Source organism: Lutra lutra, chromosome 10 (assembly GCF_902655055.1).
Source record: "Lutra lutra chromosome 10, mLutLut1.2, whole genome shotgun sequence".
Lineage (NCBI taxonomy): Eukaryota > Metazoa > Chordata > Mammalia > Carnivora > Mustelidae > Lutra > Lutra lutra.
In genome coordinates, this window is record NC_062287.1 from 1968887 (window position 1) to 1992239 (window position 23353).

At 44.4% G+C, this 23353-nt stretch overlaps 1 protein-coding gene across 2 annotated transcripts in view; it reads right to left on the reverse strand.

Moving 5' to 3' along the window:
• PDGFD (platelet derived growth factor D) overlaps positions 1-19173 on the reverse strand; it is a 227689-nt gene extending 208516 nt beyond the window's left edge. Inside the window, exon 1 of one of the 2 annotated variants that reach the window (XM_047692878.1) lies at positions 18736-19173. In XM_047692878.1, coding sequence (XP_047548834.1) covers positions 18736-18859 — 124 coding nt within the window. In that variant the 5' untranslated portion in view covers positions 18860-19173. The remainder of the gene's footprint in view (positions 1-18735) is intronic. The other variant, XM_047692877.1, reaches the window with a different exon arrangement.
• Positions 19174-23353: the final 4180 nt, after the last annotated feature.

Below are 23353 nucleotides of genomic sequence, written 5' to 3' on the forward strand. Positions count from 1 at the left end.
CTCCTCCTGCCATCACCTTCCCTGAGACTGGTACTTGCCGGACCTACCGGCAGGAGTCGTCTGCACTACTGCAGAAAAAGCAACAGATGAGTAGTTGGACAACGTGTCCTTGAACCTTGACCCTGGCGTGATCCACTCTGTGACTTTGGGCAGGTTACCTCTCTGTGTCATGGTTTTATCAACTCTACAGCAGAGAAGATGGCCTGCACTACCCTGAAGAAAGGTTCCAGGGCTAAAATTCCCCGAGTCTACAAAGTCATCACGGAAGCACACCATAGACACAGTATGAGCTATGACTTTTATCACAGAAGGTATCCTCTGAAGGAAATGTCCAGCCAGAAAAATAAAAACCTGACAAATAGAGGGCACCTGGGGGCCCTCCGTGGGTGAAGTGTCTGCCTTCAGCTCAGGTCATGATTTCTGGGTCCTGGAATCCAGTCCCACGTCAGGCTCCTTGTTCAGCGGGGAGCCTGCTTCTCCCTCCCCCTCTGCTGTTCCCTGCTGCTGTCTCTCTTCCTCTCCCTCCCAAATAAATAAAATCTTAAAACAAAAAAACCCAAAAACCTGACAAACAACTGAATGCAGACACCCAAATGCTCCATCTTTCATCAACTGTTGTCTCCCCAACATCATGTTAAGAGCTTTACATATGGTAATTACTGACTCTTCACATCACTGTCTTATAGAGTGTTTTTCTTTTTTTTTGGTGTGTCTTTTGCTTTCAATATCCAAGGTGCCCAGGTGGGAGAGAATTGAGCACTTTCCCCAAAATACTTAGCTAAGCAAGCGGTAGAGGCAGGATTTTAGCTGAGGTCTTGTTACTCTTAATCATTTCCCACACAGCCTCCCATAAGCCAGATTTCTGGATTTCCTTCATTAACATAAATTCATTGACCTCTGTTGGCATAAACTGGATGCTCCATTACATAGTACACGTGTCCCTTTAAGACATTACTCTTTTCCACACACACATGTTCGAAACCACCCTACCCAACACAGTTGAGACAGTCCTAGATTAACCAACATAAAATGCCTGTTAAAGTGGGGAGTTTTACATGCCTGTTAAAGTGGGGAGTTTTACACTGTAACTTAAAACATAAATGTGCATTCCTGTGACCAGGTTCTGGTGAAGTACGAAGATCTTTTCTCCGAGTACGTCTCATACTGATAAAATTCTTTCTGATCTTTATTATATATGCCACATCCATAACATATCCATAATTTCTAATTTCTCTGTCTTGAAAGTAGAGAAAAACCTAGAGACACATGCGAAGCCATTTATACATGGAGCCTTCGGGCGTTTCAGATTCATTTATTCACACTCTTTGTGAAACAGATGAGTTTTCTCACTGATACCTAACTCAATGACATTTTTTTTTAAAGCAACTCACCATTAAAGTTTGGATTTTCAATTAAATATTTACTGTAACAAAAAATAAACCCTCTTGACTACACTCATGTTTTGTTGTGCCACACAATACTTAACTGAACTGTGTAATTGTATCAGTGTGTACAACTGGAAGACAGATGTTTGCTCATGAGTATAACGGACCCTTGGGGTGTGTTCATCTCAACGGTGAGGCTGAAATGCATTCAGGGTAGTACCTCGAGCACTACAATCACGGGTACTGATGTGGGAAACAAAGGCAGAAGAGAAATTACTAAATTCCCTTATTCCCTGCAGCGCACTGACAAGTCCTTGAAACAGTGGAGGGACAAACTTCTAGGAACTCAACTACCTCGGTGTTGACACTTTGCTAAGGGCAAAAGGCAACCCTAGCCCAACCCTCCCCCACAACCCAGGATCCTATAAGCCTACTTTACCGTATAAAAATTCTTTTGGACTCCTCCTTTATCTCTAAGTACCCCCGCCCTCCCAAGATATGTGTTGGCAGTCACCCCGCAAGCATAGGACCCTCCGAAAGACACCTGAAGGGTCTCATGACTAAGGTTTTATTAGACGGTAATAAATGACTATTCCTAACAATATGCAGCCCCCTCAAGCTTTGAAAACCTTGCTTCCAAAATTCCTTAGGACTAAGCTCTCCCTAACCCCCTCTCAACTTGAAAGTACAGAAAGGGCCATAGTCGCTTTTTCTGCCTACAGGGCCTGTCCCTGTTCTTCAATAAAACCACATCTCTGCATCAAAGACTGCTCAGGAATTCTTTCTTGGCGATTGGCTTCGAGCCCTGCTGTCGCTCCTCCGTCAGGTACCAGTCAAAGGTTTTCCATTAACACTAGACCATGAGGTCAGTCCGCCTTTCGGGGTAAAAGCGCTCCTGCGGCATTAGTCTGTCCAGCTGCTGGAGGATGCTTTCCTATTTCTGCAGAGCGAATCTCACATGACTGAGAAACGTGCCTGAATACCCGGGAAGGACCCAGATTTTGTGGGACATGATGCTTCTACAATCTGAGATGCTCGCTTTAAGAGAAAGAAAACCAGATTATAAATATCAACTTAGGTAACAGGGCCTCGGCAGGGACCCAGTGAGGGAGGGGGCCTGCAGCTCAACTCTTCTCAGCTCCCAAGTCAGGCCCCCGCTGCCACCCGCAGAGACCTTCCTCTTGCTGCCAGTGTGAGCTTCCCCAGACCTGCACTCCGCAGACATCCACTCAACCATCCAGCCAATATTTACTGAGCGCCCCGCCACACCAGGTGCTATGCCAAGAGCCAAGGGGACAGCAGGGAACACAAGAGACCAAGAGTCCATCCTCACAGCCTCCTCTGGAAGGAGATAAGACATACACAAATAACAATAAATAGTATCACTTCAGGTAGAGGGGAGTGGCGATAGGCTTAGCAGGCATTGTTTTTAAAACCACTTCTCGGGAAATGAAAAGTGCCTCGTGAACAAAATGTTTTCGCAGAAGTAGTCATGCTGTGTCCTGACATACATAGGGCTGTGAAGAAATTCAGGCCTTATGAAGTCGTTCCTTCCTTGGAACCTTCTCCATCGCAGGTGTTGGTCCCGAACACCAAGGGCACCATACTGAGGTCCGTCACGGGCTGAGACCTCCGCCTGAGACCCCAGGCGGCGGGGCGGGAGCCCTCCACCCCCAGAAGAAACACATTCGGCGACAGCATAAGTTGCACAGGGCACTGGTATACACGACAGATGAGCCTCTCGCAGGGATGGCATCCAAGGAGATGGTTCCAAAGTCAGTTACGGTAACCCAAGACCCCCCTACCAGCCGCATTCACTCGACAGAATGTGTTTGCTTGCCCAGATAATTAACAAATTAAAATGCCATGCCGACACACAGCCAAGCAAACGTTTGGTAGAAATAACTCACTGAACAAAAAGGAAGAATGATTTATAGTTCTGTGATCACTTTCATCGATCACCTTTTCACTGTGGACCAGAGAGTGACTGGTAGATCCGAGACTTTAAAATGCGAAACATCAGCGCTCATAACCTTTCATTTTCCTTTAAAAAGGCAGCCTCCGAACAGATGCTGCCCAAGGCCCCTAAATCCAGGGAGATACGGGTTATTTAATAAAAAGCCGTATCAAATTTCCAATAGGTTAAAGCCTCCCTCCGCACATGGCAAGACTGTGTTTTTCACAAATCTTCCACTGGTCAGCCAGAAAGAGTCATTTTTAAAAATAGCCAAGCGATTAAAAAAAAAAAAAAGAATATTACCATTACAGAAGTCAAATTAAGTTGTAAATGAAAAAGGATACCAAAGCTGCTTAAACACAGGTTTTCCATCCGTGACTGAGAAATGAAGTACCAGTTGCTGTTTGCATAAGCAGCTTCTCAAGTATCAAAAAATGTTGCACCTGCCACAAAAAAATGAGGAGCCTGCCTGACTGCATATCTTTTAGCTGACTGTACGTTCTTTTTTTTTAAAAAAGAGAATATAAGAAAGCAAAGAGAAACATCAAATGTATCCATGTTGATAGAATAAGAAAGCAAAATAGAAGCCATACAAAATGTGCCGATGTTAGATGATTAATGCCCCTAACAAGTGACTCAGTCAACTTCCACACACTGAAGGGAAAGAGCTAGAGAGATAGCGTGTATGAATTACTTTTTATTTTTGAAAAAAGACCGATGATAAGTGGGTTAGCCTAAATTAATGATGTGACTGTCCCAGAACCATGCTGTTCCAGTTGGTAATGACAAGCCACATCTTATACTGAGTATCTGTGATGTGTCTAGTCTGAAATAGGGTGTGTGGTAAGCGTAAAGTGCATATCCCATTTTGAGCACTCAGCGTCATGAAAGGAAGATGAAGAGGTATCTCAATATTTTAAAAGATTTATTGACCCTTGAAATGACAATATTTGGATATAGATTGGCTTAAATAAAATATATTAATAAAATTAATTTCATGCATTTCTTTTTTAATTTTTTTATCTGGCTGCTACAATTTTTTAAATGGCGTATATTGCATTATCCTTCTGTTGGACAATGATACTCTAGAGCGGTAAGTGTTGGTGTAATTCCAGCTAATGGAACTGGGCTCAGATATTCAACCAGAATTCTCTCCTTCTGTCCTAAGCTCCAAAAGCCCATCCACCCTAACACCTGCAAATATCTCATTGAGCTCCGTCTCTTTAATGTCCCACCACCTAGCATACAATATCGCCATGGCCCTAACACATAGTACGTCACATCAGCGTACTCTCCCTAAGAGTTAAGTACTCTGGATGGTAGCCAATATCACACAGCTCATTAACAAAGTCGTTATCATTGTATCACTTTCAACACCGTTGCCCAGAATGCAGCCTAGAAACTAACGCAGTGACCCCACAACAAAAGTCTGTGGAATGAACAAACGAATACACGTGAGTCAATGAAGCCATAAATGACACAGGACGGGTTAAGGGAGAGTTTTTAAGAATCAATGAAACGATAACGGAATAGGAGCCCGGCCCTTTTGATGGTGTCAGGATTTCATCTGAGCTGAAAAACAGATAGGAGTTGAAGCCAGGATTTTCAAGACGTTCTGAGATGGAACTACGGTAAGGCTCGTCTTCCTAGAGAATTCTCAAAGGCAGAGTCCAAAAGGCACCATTAAACTGTCAATACAGATTTCCTGGCCAGTGAAATGTATAAATGATTAGATAACCGAGCTCAACAAGCAGTTCAACTCTTCATCCTTCATGTCGAAAGAGCTTTCATACCCTTTATCAGTTTCCCACAGGTGCTGTGACAAATCGCCCCAGACTGACCCGCTTAAAACAACACACATTTATTCTCTTACGATTCTAGAGGGCAGGCGTCTGAGGTCAGTGCCATGATCCAAAATCAAGGTGCTGACAGGGTCATGCTCCCTCTGGTTGCTCTAGGGAAGAATCCCTTGCCTGCCTCTTCTATCTTCTGCTGATTGCTGGCATTCTGTGGTGTGTGTCCACATCGCTCCAGTCTCTGCTTCTGTGGTCACTCTGTCCTCTCCTCTCTGGGTCGGAGCTCCCTCAGTCTCTCTCCTATAAGGACACTTGTGATCGCATCAGGCCCACTGGGAAAACCCAGCTGATCCCCCGCATCCCAAGATCCTCAGCTAAATCACACTGGCAAATTCTTTGCCCCAAAGCATCATTTAGAGATGCCAGAATGAGTGCACGCAACCTTTCAGGGCCACGAGTCCACAGAAGACAGACTCCGACACGTAGCTTCCCAATCGGCCCTACGGTATTCACTAAAAGTGGTCATTTTTGTACACCACTTTGCAATCTCTATGAAAGCAGGATGGATGCAACCAAACTTCTTTATACAGCAGTGACGAGTTATTACACGTCCATGATGCCTACTGTCCCCACCGTGGGAGGGAGCTGCAGGTTTCACACTCCTGGGCTCTCACGTGCTCACCGCGCTGCCCGTGTCTCCTCAGGATCTCACGCTCGCTAGGATTCTGAGATGATGACTTCTCACTCCCAATACGATCGTCATGCTTTCGTCCCCCTGAATAACTCGTTTCTGATCAACGCCTAGCAGGCAACGAGGAGTCTCCAGGGAGTTTCTGCGAGTCTCGAGTGGTGGGTTGGCTGGTTCTGTGCTCAGAGGAACCTGGTCAGCCGAGGGCTGTGCACGTGCAGATGTTCAGAAGATCACGTGCGACTCATCAATGTTTCCAAATTCTACTTTCACGAATTTTAGGGATGCCTGCAAACTGGGTGTGTGAATGGCGCCAAGAAATAAGAGTCCTGTAACTGATTCAGCTTCTTAAAGTATATAAAATTTACTGAGATCACATGCATGAGAGCGGTTGTATATGAACGACAGATGACCATTATTGTCCATTTTTTCCCCAATGTATTTGAAAAGTATGAAATTTCCCTAGTTTAACTCACATTCCCAAGAGAGGAGTAAAAAAAAAATAGGAGGCATAAAGCTGTCTTTTCCCTACTGCCATCCAGTGGTCAAATAATTGTATTGCACATTACACAGTGGAATAGCCTGCAAATAAGCGTTAAAAAGTTAATGTGGGTTGCTAAGGGGGCCCACGGCTTTTGCTCTTGTGGTTCAGGAATATTTAGGCTAACATCTAAACACACAAAAGAGAAAATCAAGACAGAACGACTCCCCGTTCTACAATCAAAAGTTTCTTTTCTGCTCGAATTTTAATGAATAGAATAGTGATAACCCTTGAGGGAACCGTTTCCCGACCTTTGAAGAATCCTGTGCTCAAAAGCATCTTGACCGATACCCTCCTCTCCCGAACTAAGCATGAGGAGAGACGACGCACGGTTACAATTAGGCCAACAGGATGGACTCTTCAGACACAAAGCCTAGGACACAGAATGGCAGAACCCTTGTGCTTATTTACAGAGACGTTTTATATCTATTTTATATTTTTTATATTTATAAGTTTTAATAGAGACTGTGCCTCGGGCTTCCCTGTTCCTTCCTCAATGCGTCATCCCGAGTTCTGGGAGTGGGCAGCCCTCAGTAAACATCTGTAGAGTGAATGAGTAGCGCTCATGTTTACTGGAATGGGGTTTGGTGAAAAGCATTAATCTACAGAATTGACTGAAAACAATAGAAAGCCACAGCAGTTCTTCTCGAGGTATTTAAATAATCCTCCCAATGTGCTATATTTAAACGAGATTCCAACTAGCTCTCACTTCATGCTTTTTAATTAACAACTCTACAAAAATCCTTCAATACCATATCTGTGTCATCAATGAACTTTTTGTTTTTATAGGAAATACGTATATTTTTTATTCCATTCAGCGGCAACTCTCTTGTTTAACCCTCAGCAAAATAACAGATGGGTTAAACGTGCGTTCTCTATAGAACCGAGATGCATTAATCTTTCTCGATGTTCTTTGGTCATCCAGATTGAAGCTGGAGACTTGTTTCCTGACCCTTAATGTCTTTCTTTTGAACTTTTATTAAGTAGCAGGAGTTTCGTGCAGAAGCACTCAAATATTAATACTGGAAAGGAAAGGTATCCCCAAAGGGAGCCATTGTACTCAGTACATGTGTGTTTTTTTTCGGGGGGGGGGACTCTTCACACACTTCATTGCTATTAGTCCAAAGTGAACCCCCGAATGTCATGCTTATGCCTATCTAAGGCAGTAGTCTAAAAATATGTGTCATCTGGGCATTATCCACGAAGTCTGCTGGAAACATAACTCAGCCCTTCACACCAATCGCTGTCCATGAGGCTAGGAGAGTTTCCCCACGTTGCAAGTTCTCCAGAAATGCCAGGTTTTATTCTCATACGCCCACAACTGTGCAATCGCTTACTTGAAAAGCATAACACACTGTTGATTCCTCATGTTCACTGTGCACATATTTCATGTACACAGTGTTTCTCCTCAAGTCTCCCTGCCTCTAGATTCCATCTGCATGGCTCTGCACATGCGCTCAAAGCCTGAAGGGTCCATCTCCGGGAACTTGACCTTGCCTGTGTCCATGCCCTTCCCTTCCCTGCTCCTCCTCTCCCATCTCCTAGCCTGTTCTAGGATATAAATAGCTCCCCAGACAAGGAACAGGAACCTGTCATCCTCGATTCAAGTTTAAACACCCTTCTCCCTTTCCTTTACAGTCTGCTGGTGGGAGGGCTCATGTGGTTCAAAGATCAGGCACGAAAAGGAGACACTGGCTGTGGATGACTTACTGATTCCTGACCTCACGGAGCTTCTCCTGTGAGAGACAACGGAACGGAAAAAGAGGCTGTACTAAACACAGCAAGCATGCTCACATCAGAAACTGTCGGATATGTAAATAAGTAAGTACCCTTAGAGGCTTTAGGACAGAAATGTGGGCTAAATGAAGGAGCAGCCCGTCTCCCTGGGGAGTGCTGGGGTCCAGAAAGGTGACAGAGTGACGCAGTCCCCCGCCCATACGCCCACACACGGTCCACGCAAACCGAGCTGTGCTGTGTCCAAAAGAACCGCAAGGGTTAATACTGCCAAGGCACTCACCACTGGATGAATAAGCTAACATTAAAAAAAAAAAAAAAAAAACTAAACTAATTATTTCACTCTCAGGCCTCTAAATTGGAGAGTTTACTTGAAGCCCCAGTGGGATCGCCCAGAGCAGCCCTTAAGTTCAGAGCTCAGCAAAGAGGCAGAGGCAGTAAATGTATATTTACAGGTCTTTGACACAGAAGCAGCAATTGGCACTTTGGACAAAACTAAGATCTTCCAGAGATTATCAGTGAGAAAAGCGAGACGATAAGGCTGAGGTCAGAACCTTAAAAAAAAACATACCAGTGTTTATAGGGCTGACCGATGGAGACCCAGCTGAGGAAACAAAAAATAAAGAAATAAAAGAGTGCTCAATGATATAAGTATACAAAATCTATGCCTGTGTCCAGTGTCATTATTTCCATAAAGACTCTTCTGTGTAAAACATTTTGAGTTTTTATACATACACATATACAGACATATATATACAAATATATACAAATACATATATACACATAGATACATTCTCTCCCCCAAAATATTGCAATTGTAGTGCTTACTAGGTTTAATATATATATTTTTTTAATCTTTGAGTGCTCTTTCCATATTAACAAAATCCCTACTACATTCTAAGAGGTCTTTGCTACTTCTTTCATTATTCATAAAGGTTTCAGGGATAATAACACAGAAAATACACTTTTTGAGGCTTTCTCTAAGCTTGCTCCTCTAAGGAACCTCAAACAAGTACTGTGTTAGTTCTGGCTTTACATCTATCACCATTTCAAACCTGGCACTTAGGAGCAGTTAAGGCAAAGGAGAGGCAGTGTCAAGACAAGGGCTGACCATGTTTCAAGATAAGAGCAGCCCATCACAGAGGAGGCTACAAATCATAGTGACGTCACCCAGAGCAGCTCAGGGCAGCCGTGGGAGTGACTGCAGGTCACAGTGAGTGACAAAGAGGAGAAGAGGTGGAGTCAGGGAGTCATGGTGAAACCAAAGATGCTTATATGGTGATAAAACAGGAAAGTGGTAATACAGCCTGTGTCCATTGTGGGAGGGGGCAAGGAAAATTGACCACATATGGTGGCTGAGGAGACAGAGCCTGTAAGAAGGGGATATTTAAAGACGAAAGAGTAGTAAGCTGTGGGTTTAGGTCATGGGACTGAAGGAGTCAGCAGATTCACCCACAGGAGAGAGACCCTGACCACAAACCCTCATACACGATGGACCAGAACAGAGTCTTACTTAAAAGAGCACAGCTGTCTCCCTGATCTTGACATAGTGTTAATGCCGTTACCAGGTTTAAACAGTGATTGTTGGTTAGCAACTATGCTGTTAGTTGAAGCATAAGCTGTACTCATTTAAACCAGTTAGACAACACAGACAAATATAGACAAGTATATCCATCTACCTATCCATCCATTCATCCATCCACCTACCAACCCATCCTTCCATCTATCCAACCACACATCCATCTACCTATCCATCCATCTACCTGTCCATCCATCCATCCACCTATCCATCCATCCTTCCATCTGTCCAGCCAGCCAGACAGCCAGCCAGTCAGCCATCTACCTATCTATCCATCTATCTATCCATCTATCTATCCATCTATCTATCTATCCATACAATCATCCATCTAGGCATGAACTGATGTTAATCCAAGTTGTTCTGATCTGTCATTATGTAGCTGTTCTTGTTTTCTAGCCAAAAAAATGAGATTTTTCACTTATTCCTGTTGAATTTCATAGGATCATCCCATCATTTCCACCAAAGAGCACATGGATTTCCTCATTCAGCCTCAGCAAATGACAGCCTGTAGGCCCACTGCCTGCTTCTGCAAATAACGCTTGATTGGAATGAACAAAAGCCTGACTCTGCAACTACTCCAACTCACTAACTATGGTTTCCAGCTAAAATACCCAAGTTTAGCAGATGGGTTTTCCATGTCTTTACTCAAGTTATTAAGAATTCTGACCCCAATATGGTCTAATCCAAAGTGCCAATAAAATCCCTCCTTATCTCCCTCTTGACAACACAAATCTATTAGTCACTACCAAAAGAATGACAATGCATTTAGTATCATGCAGGTTACAGTCATTCTGTTCCACAAAGTTGTCCTAGAAATGCCCATTTTCTGGTTGAGGTCCATATACACCTATGTTAATACCCCTGTTAGGACCCCGGTAAACCCATGAAACACATCATCTAAACTTTCCTTTATGACTCAAGGACATAATTTTATTTCATTTACTTAATTTTTTTAAAGAGAAAAAGAGAGAGAGATAGAACATTTATAAGGAGGGTGGGGAGGGGAGGGCTAGAGGGAGAGAGAGAAAATGCCCAGCAGACCTGCCAAGCGCAGAGCCAGACAAGGGGCTTGATCTCACGACCCTGAGATCATAAAACCGACAGTCAGACGCTCAACCGACTGAGCCCCCAAGGTCATGATTTTAAAAATCAGCAATATTCCTGGGCTGTAATACAGTCATTCCCTGGAGAGTAATTCCTGTGAAGAGAGGCACCTCTTGGCCTATTCAGACTATGCAGCAAAATACCAGAGACCGAGCGGGTTTTAAACAATAGAAGTTTATTTCTCACAGTTCTGGAGGCCAGGAAGTCCAAGACTGAGGCCTGGGCAGATCCTGTATCCTTTTACTGTTCCCTCACATGGAGAAAGGGTGAGACACATCCCTAGAGTCCTTGTATAAGGGCGCTGACGCCATTAATAACCTCCCAAAGGCTCCACCTCCAATGTCATCACATTGGAGCTAGAATTTCAATGAACGAATTCTGGGGGGGACAGACATTCAGTCCCTTGAAGGCTGGAACTTTTTTGGCCTTGTTCAATAGAAGCCAAAGCCAGCTATGCCTGATTAGATCTTATGACTGTTTTCCAAGGCGTGGAAATACAAAGGGGCAGAAAAACTACTAGCTGTCAGTTCTCTGTACCAACAGTGTGCATGACTCAAACCAGACCTGCTCTCTCTGCTGTGGATGTAAGAACCAGCGAAACAAGGGGGCTGGAATTACGCGGAAAGTAGAAGCAAAGCATCTTTTAGTGTCTACTGCATGAACTTGCAAACTCACTATAAACTCTCTGCAATGCTATGTTGGCTTTAAATGGATTTGTTACATACTTACCCAACTCAATTGGCTGCATTTTACATACAGAGGATGCTGAATAGCTAAGGTCTGTAAAAGTGGGCCATTGCCAGGGCGCCAGGTTGGGGCGAGGGGGCTCATTTGGTTTAGAATTGGATGCTAATCCACTCGGGTCATGATCTCGGGTCAGAAGATTGAGCCCCTTGTTAGGCTCCAAGGTCAGCAGGGAGCCATCTTTTTTTTTTTTTTTTAAATTTTATTTATTTATTTGACAGACAGAGATCACAAGTAGGCAGAGAGACAGGCAGAGAGAGAGACAGAGAGAGTAAGGGAAGCAGGCTCCCGGCCAAGCAGAGAGCCTGATGCGGGGCTCGATCCCAGGACCCCGGGATCATGACCTGAGCCGAAGGCAGAGGCTTTAACCCACTGAGCCACCCAGGCGCCCCAGCAGGGAGCCATCTTAAGACTCTCTCTCTCCCTCTCCCCCCTCCCCCTGCTAATGTACTCCCTCTCTTAAATAAGTAAATAAATTAAATATTTAAAAAATGAAAGTGGGCTGGTGCTACAGTGTTGATTGCCTGTCTCAGTGAAAGGCAGAACCTGTTGGGTCTGAAATGACTTGTCCCAGATTCACCCAGTGTATCATTCGGCACACCTGGTGGCTTTCACAGAGCTCCTTCAGTCCCAAGAAGGCATGCTGGCCTCCAAATTCCAGAGGTCAAGAATCTGAAGATCCAAGACTCCAAATCACACCTGGCTCACTTTTTGTGGGCAAAGTGCTGCCTCTACAGCTATCATTGTAAACTCTCTACCAAAAAAAGTGCTCAAGTAAAAAAACCTAAAATCAGAAAGCATCCCTCCTCCTATCAAAGACAACTCCTATGCCTGTAGCAGGGTGTTTCCAGAGACACCCCCGTCTCCCAGTTACACAAAATACCCACTAACCTGCACATGGCACACACACAAATGCACACTGCTAATCTATTAACATCAAAGCTAATCTACTGATGTCAGCATACCATGGTACACAGCAGAGAAAAGATGTATTATTATCTGCATCATCAACGCTTGTAAAAACAAGGCATACTTCATTCTTATTCTGAAAAAAAAAAATCCTTGGAAGAAAATATTTCTTCCTGTATGTGTCCTCGTGCACTCTAGTGTCTCATGAGCTTATTCCTTTATTTATGACTTATACTTGGTCCTGAAATACTGTGTGGGGAGGGAGAACTTTTTTTTTTTTTTGCCTCAGTATCTGTCTTAGAGTCTTTCTTTTTGGCTATTATGTATTATCCCCCTGTACCTTTCTGCCCAAACCATCCTTCACATAAAAGTCAGGGTAAAAATGTTCTCTTTTAAATTGCATTAATTCTGGGCACCTGGGTGGCTTAGTGGGTTAAGCCGCTGCCTTCGGCTCAGGTCATGATCTCAGGGTCCTGGGATCGAGTCCCACATCGGGCTCTCTGCTCAGCAGGGAGCCTGCTTCCCTCTCTCTCTCTCTCTCTGCCTGCCTCTCCATCTACTTGTGATCTCTCTCTGTCAAATAAATAAATAAAATCTTAAAAAAATAAATTGCATTAATTCTGAAATATAGAAGCATGGAATATCTTAAAATGTAGACACACCAGACAGGCTGCTCTCCCTATCTACAGAATGAGACCTCAAGTACAGGGAGCAGAATCTAGAATCTGAGGCATCCAGGGTGAGGGGACTTCTGTGATGTCCCAGGACACTGTCACCTCACCTCTACAAAATTTGGGCTAGGAAAACCAGTCACGTCCACCATGATCCATGCTGAAAATTAAGTGGTCCTGTGTTCATGTCCCATAGGCAGTGGAGGAATAGGGAGACTGTTCCCGATCACAGCCCTGGCCTGGTTGACTTCTCAGGAATGTGGGCAGTCAGTATTCAAACTAGCACCGGCCCTATCTTTCTCCAAACTAACTCCTTCAGTGGCTTCTCACCACCTTACGAATAATGGCCGGACTCCCTAACATTACTTCCCAGACCTTTGCTTAATGGACACATGACGACTGTGTTCTCATCTCCAAACCTTGGTAAGGGCTCTCTCCCACTAGCAAACTCTCCCCTCCTTCCTCACCATCCCCAACTTCTAACTCCTACTCACCCTTCATTCCCCAGTCACTCCTTCCTCCAGGAAGCCTTCCCCAATGCCTCAAATCTAGATCAGGTGCTCCTTGTGAGTTCCCATACCCCTGTGCATTTCCTCCATAAAAGCAACTGTCACACTCCACTGCACCTTCACACTTTTCTCACTGCAAAAGAAATCCTTTTCACCTAAAAATCTTCTGATGGATTCAAATATGTGAAGCAGAAAGGCAGAGATGCGTGTGGGATAGTTCTGTTGAAGAAGGGTGGAGAATCCTGGGACTCGCCCAAATGCGTCTGAAACACGATGGTAATACGCTGGCACGAAGTATGCATTTGTCTCTATCGTCCAGGAGGCCATAGGCTGGAAGGAGGCAGGAACCACGCATGTGGTTCATTCATAATGGGCTAGATAACTATGCATCCAGTATAGCAACTGGCAAAGGTTAGAGATAGAATAAATAATTGCGTAGAGATGAGTAAGTTACAGTGGGGGCCAACAGCAGAGCTTAGGACAAAGAACCATCTGCACATTCATTGTCAACCTCTCATGTTTAGAGGACAGCCCAGACCAAGTAAGGAACGAACTAAAAAGAGACAACCTTAAGAAAGGACAGAGAACTCAAACATGCTTGGCTTCCACCTTAAGTCATCCGACTCCTTTGTGAGGGACCAAATCATTGCCTAAAGGACTTGGCATAAATGAGCTAAGAGCAGCTACACCTGGCTCACTTAGAAGACATCCTTATTTTAATACAAGGAAGTATTTTATTAAGATGCCCAGGAAGCACCTTTTTAAGCTAATCTGATCAATTCAGCAAGGAAAGTTGAAGAGTAGTTCCAGAAGGGAGACAATATGCGTTATGACTCAGCTCTCAAGGACAGAGGCATGAATACACACACACCCTTCCAGACGCAGAATGAAGGGGATGAGACCAGGCATGCTCAGGAGACCCGTGTGACAGCTTGCTTATCACTGGTCATCAGAGATCAATGACTGTGGGGACATTGTTCCATTGGTTGGCCATACTGTTCCAAAACAAAAAAGTTTAGCTCTCATTCCCCGAAAGGGAAAATCCCATAGACAAAAATCAATGTCATTACCGTAACTCACAACCTAGTGGCATTTCCTCCTACAGTGTGTATGTCCGTCCACTTGCTTAAACTCCCATCTTGAGAAGAACCTATATTAAATATCATAAGCCACAGGAGCACGTCAAAGCCACGTTACATTTAAAATATGCCATCCCCAGGATGCTCTATGAGATGATGAAACTTTAATGCCCTTAGAGTTGAACAGAAAATATAAACCCAGAAGAACACAAGATCTGACACTAACCTGATTCTCAGCTTTCAGATACTTTAAAGATAATTTGTTTATTGCAAATAATGCTGCAGTGGACAGAATGCATATCCTATGTGCAGGGGAGTCTTGAGAAGATAATGTAGGTCAAGGCTACTTCAAAAAAACAAACCCTCATTATTTGCTTCCATTGTCCTCTTTTGTCTCCTTCCCTAAAAGATCTAATCTTTGTCATCACTGATGACACAAACCCACATTATCTAAGACACAAGCTTGACTCCTTAAAGATCTAAGACCACATTAGTAAACCTGCAGGCTTATCACTAGGTAATGATAACGTAACAGACAATTCAAGTATTGGCACAGGAGGCCAAGAAGCATTAAATTCAGAATCGTTTCCCAACAGCACCAGAAAGCCACACAGAACACAACAAAAGGCCAAGAAAATGGAGACTGTGTCTGTATCCTTAACCCCCGCCCCACAGCAGGAAGTTCTGTCTGGTTCCATTTTAAAATAAGTAAGTAATACTGTCAGTTAATTGCTACCCTTACATTTCTCGATCCACACTCTGAGCAACACCAGCTCCGGCTAGTTATTACAAAATACCAACTTCACGGGCACTGAAATGGGAAGACGGGGATTCTACTATTCAAGTAAGACTTTCCTGTGCTGGGAGGCAGATCAGGAATGGGCATCAAAAGTAAATATGATATAAGGAAGTGTAAATATTCTGGGTTTTTTTGCAAATATAATGCTTTTATCCTTCTTAGTTTCCTAGTTTCCTCCTAGAGACAGGGACCAAATTCACCCACCATTGGCTCGCCTTGAGCCCTTCTGCAGGTGCTGGGAAGGGGTCTGTAAATACCCCTTTACAATAGGAATATATTGTGATAGAGAGTTCTGGAAGGCCAGGAGACAGCAGCAGAGTAGCCCCCCATACTGGGTAAGGAGATTATCATCTATCCACTCCAATACTTTCGTATGGTTTCTAGGCACTACAGCTACTGGGAGCTCTCAGGTAAAGAGAGAATAAAAACAAGTTTTTCGTGTGTCAGGCTGGACAGGATCCAGCACATCCCGTGCCCATGACAGGATGCCTGTCCTGTGAGTCCTTATCTCGACTCAAGCATTAGGTGGCAGCTAACAGGGTCTGTGGGAACAAATTGATGGCAGTTAACTGTGAATAAAGATAGTTCCATCATTAGATACTGGTTCCTAAAACTCCATCCAAGGGTCATGGCTAATTTTTTATTGTGACTTCCTACCACTTGTAACTGAAGGGCCTGATCTTCTAAGGACCCTAAGTTAATGTTTGGAAACTTTTATCTTCTAAATTTCCCCTTACTACAGTCTATGCCTATGTCTTCTCCAGGCTTATACCCTGTCTTAACCTGATAGTCGAAAGAACTAGACTATTGTCTTCCTTAAGAAAGGAACTTTGGGGAAACCAGTTAAAAATGTATGGAATCAGAACAAGGGTCTTAATTTAATACACTAGTACTTTCTCTCAACAACCCAACTGTTGTGATGAAGATTTTCCAGATGATGTCTAGACTTTTCCAAAGACCCTTTATTCTTACTCTCTCAGCAAAACCCTACGGCAGTGTTTCTCAATTTTTTTTTTCTTTATCATCAATCCTCCCTTCAAGAGCCTGTTTAGACTTTTTTTCTAATCATGCCCCCTCCCTATGAGATGTTCACCCTACAGATACAGTCTACCTCTTTAAATATATTGGCCCTTTGGAGGATCACAACCCATTGTAGTACTTAAGATTTTTTTCACCCTCTAAGATCTGATTTTGCTACTTTGGGGCAATTTTGTCTCTCTTTAAGAATGCGTGCTCTGTAACACTTAAGAATAAGATGCCTTTTGAAAATTCCCCAAATGAACAACCCATTATGAGTATCAATTTTTTTCCATTTCTGTACATGACAATTCTTTCTTTATCTAACCTTTCCCCACTCCTAGTTTTGTTTGCAAAATTAGAGTGACATTGAGGAAATTGTTGAGTCATCCAAATTAATTAAAATGTGTGTGCATGTGTGTGCTATTAGTAACTGCAAAACAGCTTTAACTAAAATATGAATAATTCAATCCAGGGTGGTTTTCAAAATTCTGATAAAATAAAGCTTTTATCATATAGACCAGATAGATGCACAGAGTTTTAACAATGAAAACTAAAAGGAGAGCATTCTTTAAAAAAAAAAAAAACAAAAAAAAAACATGAGCTGCATGACTTGGTTTTAGTTGGAATCTTGGGTTACCAGGCAATGGTTACATACTTTTTGCTTTCCGTCCTTGATGTCTTGTAACTGATACTCGGGAGGCTGAGGATTACAAAATTATGGCTATGAAGTCATGCAAGTTATACATGGCATTTTATTCTACACAGCTAAGAGGGCATACAGAGTGCAAACGTTAACAAATCTAAAAACTCGACTAGGAGAAGATCGTCCCTGGTGGAAACATTAATGAGGAAAGCAAAACTATAAAATTTTGGTCTTGAGCCTGAACCTTTTTTTAAGTTTTAGTAAGAAAATTCTGTGCTTTAACTAAGACGGAGGGCAAGCCACTGCTGGAATATTTTACATAAAAACACTGTGATAAAATAATTCTGGAAACATAGGGACATCTTTTGGCCCGGAAGTGACCCTGAGGCTTCCCTGTGCCCTCTCCACACACCTACCCCACCTCCCAGGACCTGAGCACACTGAAATTCATAGCGTACTTGTCATCACAAAATATAGTAGGCTTTTATGATTGTTTCAAAGTTCAAAAGCCTTGCAGTAAAGTCCAAATTAAGGTCACACCAAGAGAGAAACTGATAAGGGAATAAGATGGCTACTATGAATATACGAGAAGACATATTTTGCCAACTCAGTGAAGCCATTCAGAGCAGTGGTGAGCTCTTTGGGGGATGTGTTAGAACCCTCAGCAGGCAGATGGAAAGAAGATAGTATCAATGAAGGAAAAAAACAAAAACCTATGGGTCACTTCAGGTAGATGCTAGAAACAGCTTCAAATTACTGTCAAAGTTGTAGTTGAGAATAAAAGAATAAATCAAGTTCGGACCTTGGTGGAAGCCCAGAAACGAAATAAGCTCATTTCAAGTCTCTGGGACCCACTGACCCAGGTGTCCTCTAGAGCAAAGGAAAACAAACAAGCCTGCCTGGGACCTTGCTGAGGTTAACGGACTAAACAGCCCTGCTCCTTGCAACAGTTGGAAAGCCTCCGTGCGGGGAAACTAGCGGCAGGAGCCGGACCCCCCTGTGGTACTGAAGAGACCCCGGCTGTCCCAGTCTCCCAGACTCAGCTTCTGAGCCCCAGCTGCACCCTCGTGGGAAATGCCCTTTGGGGACTAAAGGGGGAACGCTGCATTCCTCCATCTCCCCCAAATAAATAAGATACAAATTCTCCGTTCCAGATAGGGCTGCAGGACTGAAGGACACCATTCCCTGTCCTCCTACTGATACAACAAAAATAAAATAGGTCATCCAGAAAGAGCCACCCCTGAGTCCCCCCGAGGGGCGGCGCGGGCTGCAACTTCCTGCAGCTCCGGGACCCTGGGTCAGGGACTACAGCGCAGGAAGGGGTGTTCCGGGGAGCAGCAAAGGAGCCGCCAGATCTTTGTGGTCCCCCCGCCGGCGGCCCGCGTCCCGCAGCCCCCAGGCCCACTCCGGAATGCGGGCAGGCACGAGACACCCCCCGCCCCGCCCCGCCGCCGCGCCGCCTTCAGCAGGCTTCGGAGGAAAAAGTTTCTTAAAAGAAGCAACGGTGACGACGACGACAACAACAACAACAGGATTTCTTTTCAAAAACTACAGAAAATGAAATGTGAATCTCTCACCATCTCGCCTGAGGTTGGCGTTGCGCAGAGCTTTGATGGATGCGCTCTGCGGGGCTGCAGACGCGTCCCGATAGCTGCAAAAGTTGGCGCAGACCAGAGTGTAGACGAGGCCGAGCGGGCGCATTGGGAGCCGCGAGCCGGGGACCGCGTGGCCGCAGGAGAAAGCGGGGGCCGCCGGGCCGGACGCCGCGCTGTCGCCGCCTGCGCTCCCGCGCGAGGGCCGGGCCGCGGAGCTAGTGGCCGCGCGGGGCGCGCACTTCCTGCATGCCCAGCTTTCGGAGCGCGTGTGGGCGCCGCACTTCCTTGTGCAGCCGCAGGCCGACGGACGGTGGCCGGACCCACAACAGGTTGACGCTGGTCCGCCCCCTCCGGCGGCCGGCGGCGGCAGCACAGGCGGCGGGGGCGGCGTCCCGGGCGGGCGGGCGCCCGTGCGCGCAGGGCGGCCGCGTCCTCCGCCGGCCCCGCGGCCCCCGAGCCCGGAGGCGCGCGCTGCGCCCCGCCCCCGGCAGGCCCCGGTGCGGTGCTGGGAGGGGGGACCTGGCTCTCCCCACCTGCCGGGGGTCAGCCCGGCCGGGTCCGCCCGCCCGAGTGCCGGGACACCGGGAGCCAGGGGGCTGGGAGGAGGGGCAGGGGTTCAAGTCCCAGCCCTGCTCCCCGGGTGGCCGGCTAGTTCCTGCCCAGGAGGCAGAACTCATGCCCTGGTGCTGGGGGCGTCGGGGATGAGGCCTGGAGTTGGGCCAGAATCAGATTCTGCTTACTCAGGGTGTCACTCGGTGAGAAAGTGGGATACCGCAAGGTAGAGGAGCTTGGCTGAGTTTCCTGTGAGCTCCGGGCGTGAACTTAGCTGAGTCAAGGTGATTCGCCCAGGGTGGGAGGGGAACAGAGATGCTCCGTATCTCATGGGGCTCTAGCTGTGATGGCCCCACGTGAGGAAAGGTATCAGAAATGGTTAGGGGTGCCCTTGAATGCCCACCCCCACCCCCTGCACAACAGAAGCGGCTAAAGGTCAGGGTGGGGTCGAGCTGGGGCACCCTGGCAAGGTGACGTTATGAGAACATCACATTCTTTTTCTTCATGGTCCACAGCAAGAGGCAGGGAGCATCAGGCCTTTGGGCCTCCCTCTTCTCAGGATCTGGGAGCTCAGAGGTCCAGAGGAACGGACTCTGGATTCTAGGAGTTTTGGCTTCACGCCTCTTTCTCCCCCGGAAGGAACTACATTCGGAACAGGAGGGTCTGGGCCGGGCACCTTACTAGTCTTGTCACCTTGGGCAAACCACTGGACCTCTTGAGCCCCAGTGTCTCTACTTAGAAAAGAAGGGTAGCGATTTTTAGTCTGTATGGTTGTGGCGAGAATTATGTGAAATAATTTTAGTATTTAGCTTTGTAGCTGAATTAAGATCCCAATTTACATAATTTCTCAGCTGCTCACTGATGAGACCTAGAAGAGACATTTACTAGTCTCTTTTATGCCTTCCAGCCCCTGAAGGAATGGGGTATGAGAAGTCAGCGATACCCAGATGAACAGAGCCAGGAGCAACTGAGAAGGGAAGGGAGTTCAGGAAAAGAGACACTTGACAATTACTCAGTCCAACACAGACTAGGATTCCCGGTGTTCCTTCCATATGTGCAAAGATTCATGTGGTTCATCTCCTGGCCTTTTGTCTAGAACAGTGTTTCACAAACTGCAGGTTTGTGGGCGGTGAGGTCAATTTCAAGAACAGCATGATGACTTTTTTCTATTAAGACTTCATTTTTTCAGCGAACTTTTAGGTTCACAGCAAAACTGAATGGAAACTACAAAGTTGTCCTGTACACACTTTGCCCAGACACAGGGGTAGCCTCTGCCATTATCAACAGGGCCAAATACAGTGGTGTATTGGTTACAACTTGTGATCATACATTGACACATTGTAATCACTCAAAGCTTAAGTATGGTACACAGTTGATTACATAGGGCACATATGAAGGCTACATTATGGTTCATTCTTGGTGTTGTACATTCTGTGGCTTTGGACAAATATATGATGACATGTAACTTATCCGTAGGGTGTTGCATGGACTGCTTTCACTGCTCTAAAAATCCTCTGTTCTTCAGCATTATTTTTTCCATAAATTGAAAGGACTACAATAGCTTTGAGATTTAATTATCAGAGTTCATGGCAGAAAATAACATTGTTTTATGAATATTTTGGTTCAAATACACACCCATAAGAATATAAAAGGCATTTCTATGGGGCATGATCAAAAAAGATTGAAAATCACCAGAAAGAAGGCTGATCACATTGTCTCAAAATATAATCAGTCCCTTTAAGAGGCACCAAGGAGAGACATAAAATTTGGGTTTTCAGTCAATCATTTACTCATTTAACAAGTATTAATAAAGCAATAGATTTTCCCTTTGCCATGCCCTAGTTTAAAACTCCAGGGAATAAAATACTGATCATGAGAGATAAGGTCTCTAATCCATTGAATCTTACTTTCTAATGGAAGAAAGTGATCCTAAACAAGTAGAGATAGATGGATAGATAGATAATATCTATGTAGATAGATATTAATAAGAGAAAAGCGTGAGAGACAGATCAGATAGGACTGGGACTAATTAAAGTATGTTATACCATTTTTAAAAAGTGGTTGAAAATGCTCATTACATTTCAGACCTAGCCTCTGAAATGAGAATATAGAAACAATGAAAAAATGTGCAAATGGCTTATGTTGTAAAAGTATTAAATGCTAAAGAGGATAATTTATCACAATATATAATATACTGAATTTAAAGTATTCAAAGTCATGTTGTCCGACATACTAATACTATGAGCTGTGTAAAGACCTTGTAATTCATAATGTCAAATATTTTAGCTGAGAGCAGTAAAGGATGTTGCACGGAACCTGCATTTTCTTGAACTTTAACGTAGGTAAATACCCCAAACCAATGATAAAACCAAAAAACTAGGGAGCCGTGCCTAATCAACTCTTCTGAATCTGGTTTTCAGTACTACCTAATAATTAATTCTTACAAATGAGGTTGATTACACCAACTAATGTATCATTTTACACCGAATAGGCACTTAAGAAAGATATACTGAGAGACTGAGGAAGGTCTGCTATCAAGAGTAAAGATAAGATGATTCAATTTTTTTTTACCTGTATCTTAAACTAATTTAGCAAAACACTGAATTTGACGCTATGTTTTTAAAATGCTGATAGGCCAGTTGGAGGAACATGAGCCAACACAAGGAAACCAGATGTATAAATATTTATTACTGTTCAGAATAAGATAAGTCAACTATTCTATATTTAGACATTGTTCAATGACATTCATATAACTGTAAAAGATACTTCTACTATTTAGAAAACATTCTTAAATATGAGAGCAATTTATAACAGGTCTGTGCAAAGTGGTATTTATCCCAAACACATATATTCTAGCAGTAATGATTTGCTAAAAGGATAGGTTATTTTTTATCATATACTCTTTCCCTTACATAAATAGAGCACAAGAATGGTGTTTTCCACTACATTTTCAAATATGCTTGGCTTCTTTCAGGAATTCATAAAAGCCACAGTGGAAAAGGAATGAAAAGGGGCGTGTCTCGTTTGTGCATGTGGCTCATAGCGGGTACTTTTTTTTTTAACTTTTTTTTTCCCCCCAAACATCTACCAGCCTTTAACTTATAACTCAGTGCAGGACCTTTCTCTTGACTATGGTAATCATGTTATGAAGTCTGCTCTCTGCCAAGAGGACACCGCTGGGTTAGTCATGCTCCACTCACTGATCTCAGAAAGAAACAGAACACTGACATAAATCCTAATTTTTGCTCTCCAGATAGACTACTGATCTTGGGCAGTACTGAGCTTCTTCTACGGGCCGTAGATCTGTTCCTGTAAAAGGGGAGTGTTACACTAGATGGCCTTCAAGATTTCTTTTTGGAAATCTATTTTGTTTAGTTTGTTAAACCCCGTTCTCTCTCCCTCTAAAACCACAGTCTACACATATGTAACTTTATCAAGTTCAAATGCACTTAAGTGGTTTTTAGAAATTGTAAGTATATACAAGAATGCAACATAGAAGAAAGTTTTCTACAAACTTGAATGAGCTGGCATTCGGAATTTCAGTAACACACATATACGGTAGTTCCCCCTGCTTATCTGTGGTTTCCCCGTCAGCCGTTTCAATTCCCAGCGGTTAACCGAGGTCCAGAGACTCTGAGCTCGTCCTTCTGACGAATCTGTCAAAGGTCAATAGTAGCCTAGCTCTACGTCACTGCGCCCGCGCCGCGCGACGTTCTGCCCTCACCTCCGGTCAGTCCGCGTGCGGACGCCGTGTCGTCGCCTGTGCTCCCGAGGCGGGTGAGGCCAGTGGGATGGTTTGAAAGAGACAGAGAGAGAGACCACGTTCCCATAACTTTTATTACGGTCTCCTGTTCTCATAGTTCTATGTTATTATTGTCGTTGTTAATCTCTCGTTGTGCCTCCTTGGTAACCGAACTTTATGGTAGGTCCGTACGTATAGGAAGAAACAGTATTTATAGGGTTCGGTACTGCCTGGGGTCTTGGAACATATCCCTTGTGGATAACGGGGGGTGGGGGGGTACTGGGCACTGCTGTGACAAACTGATTC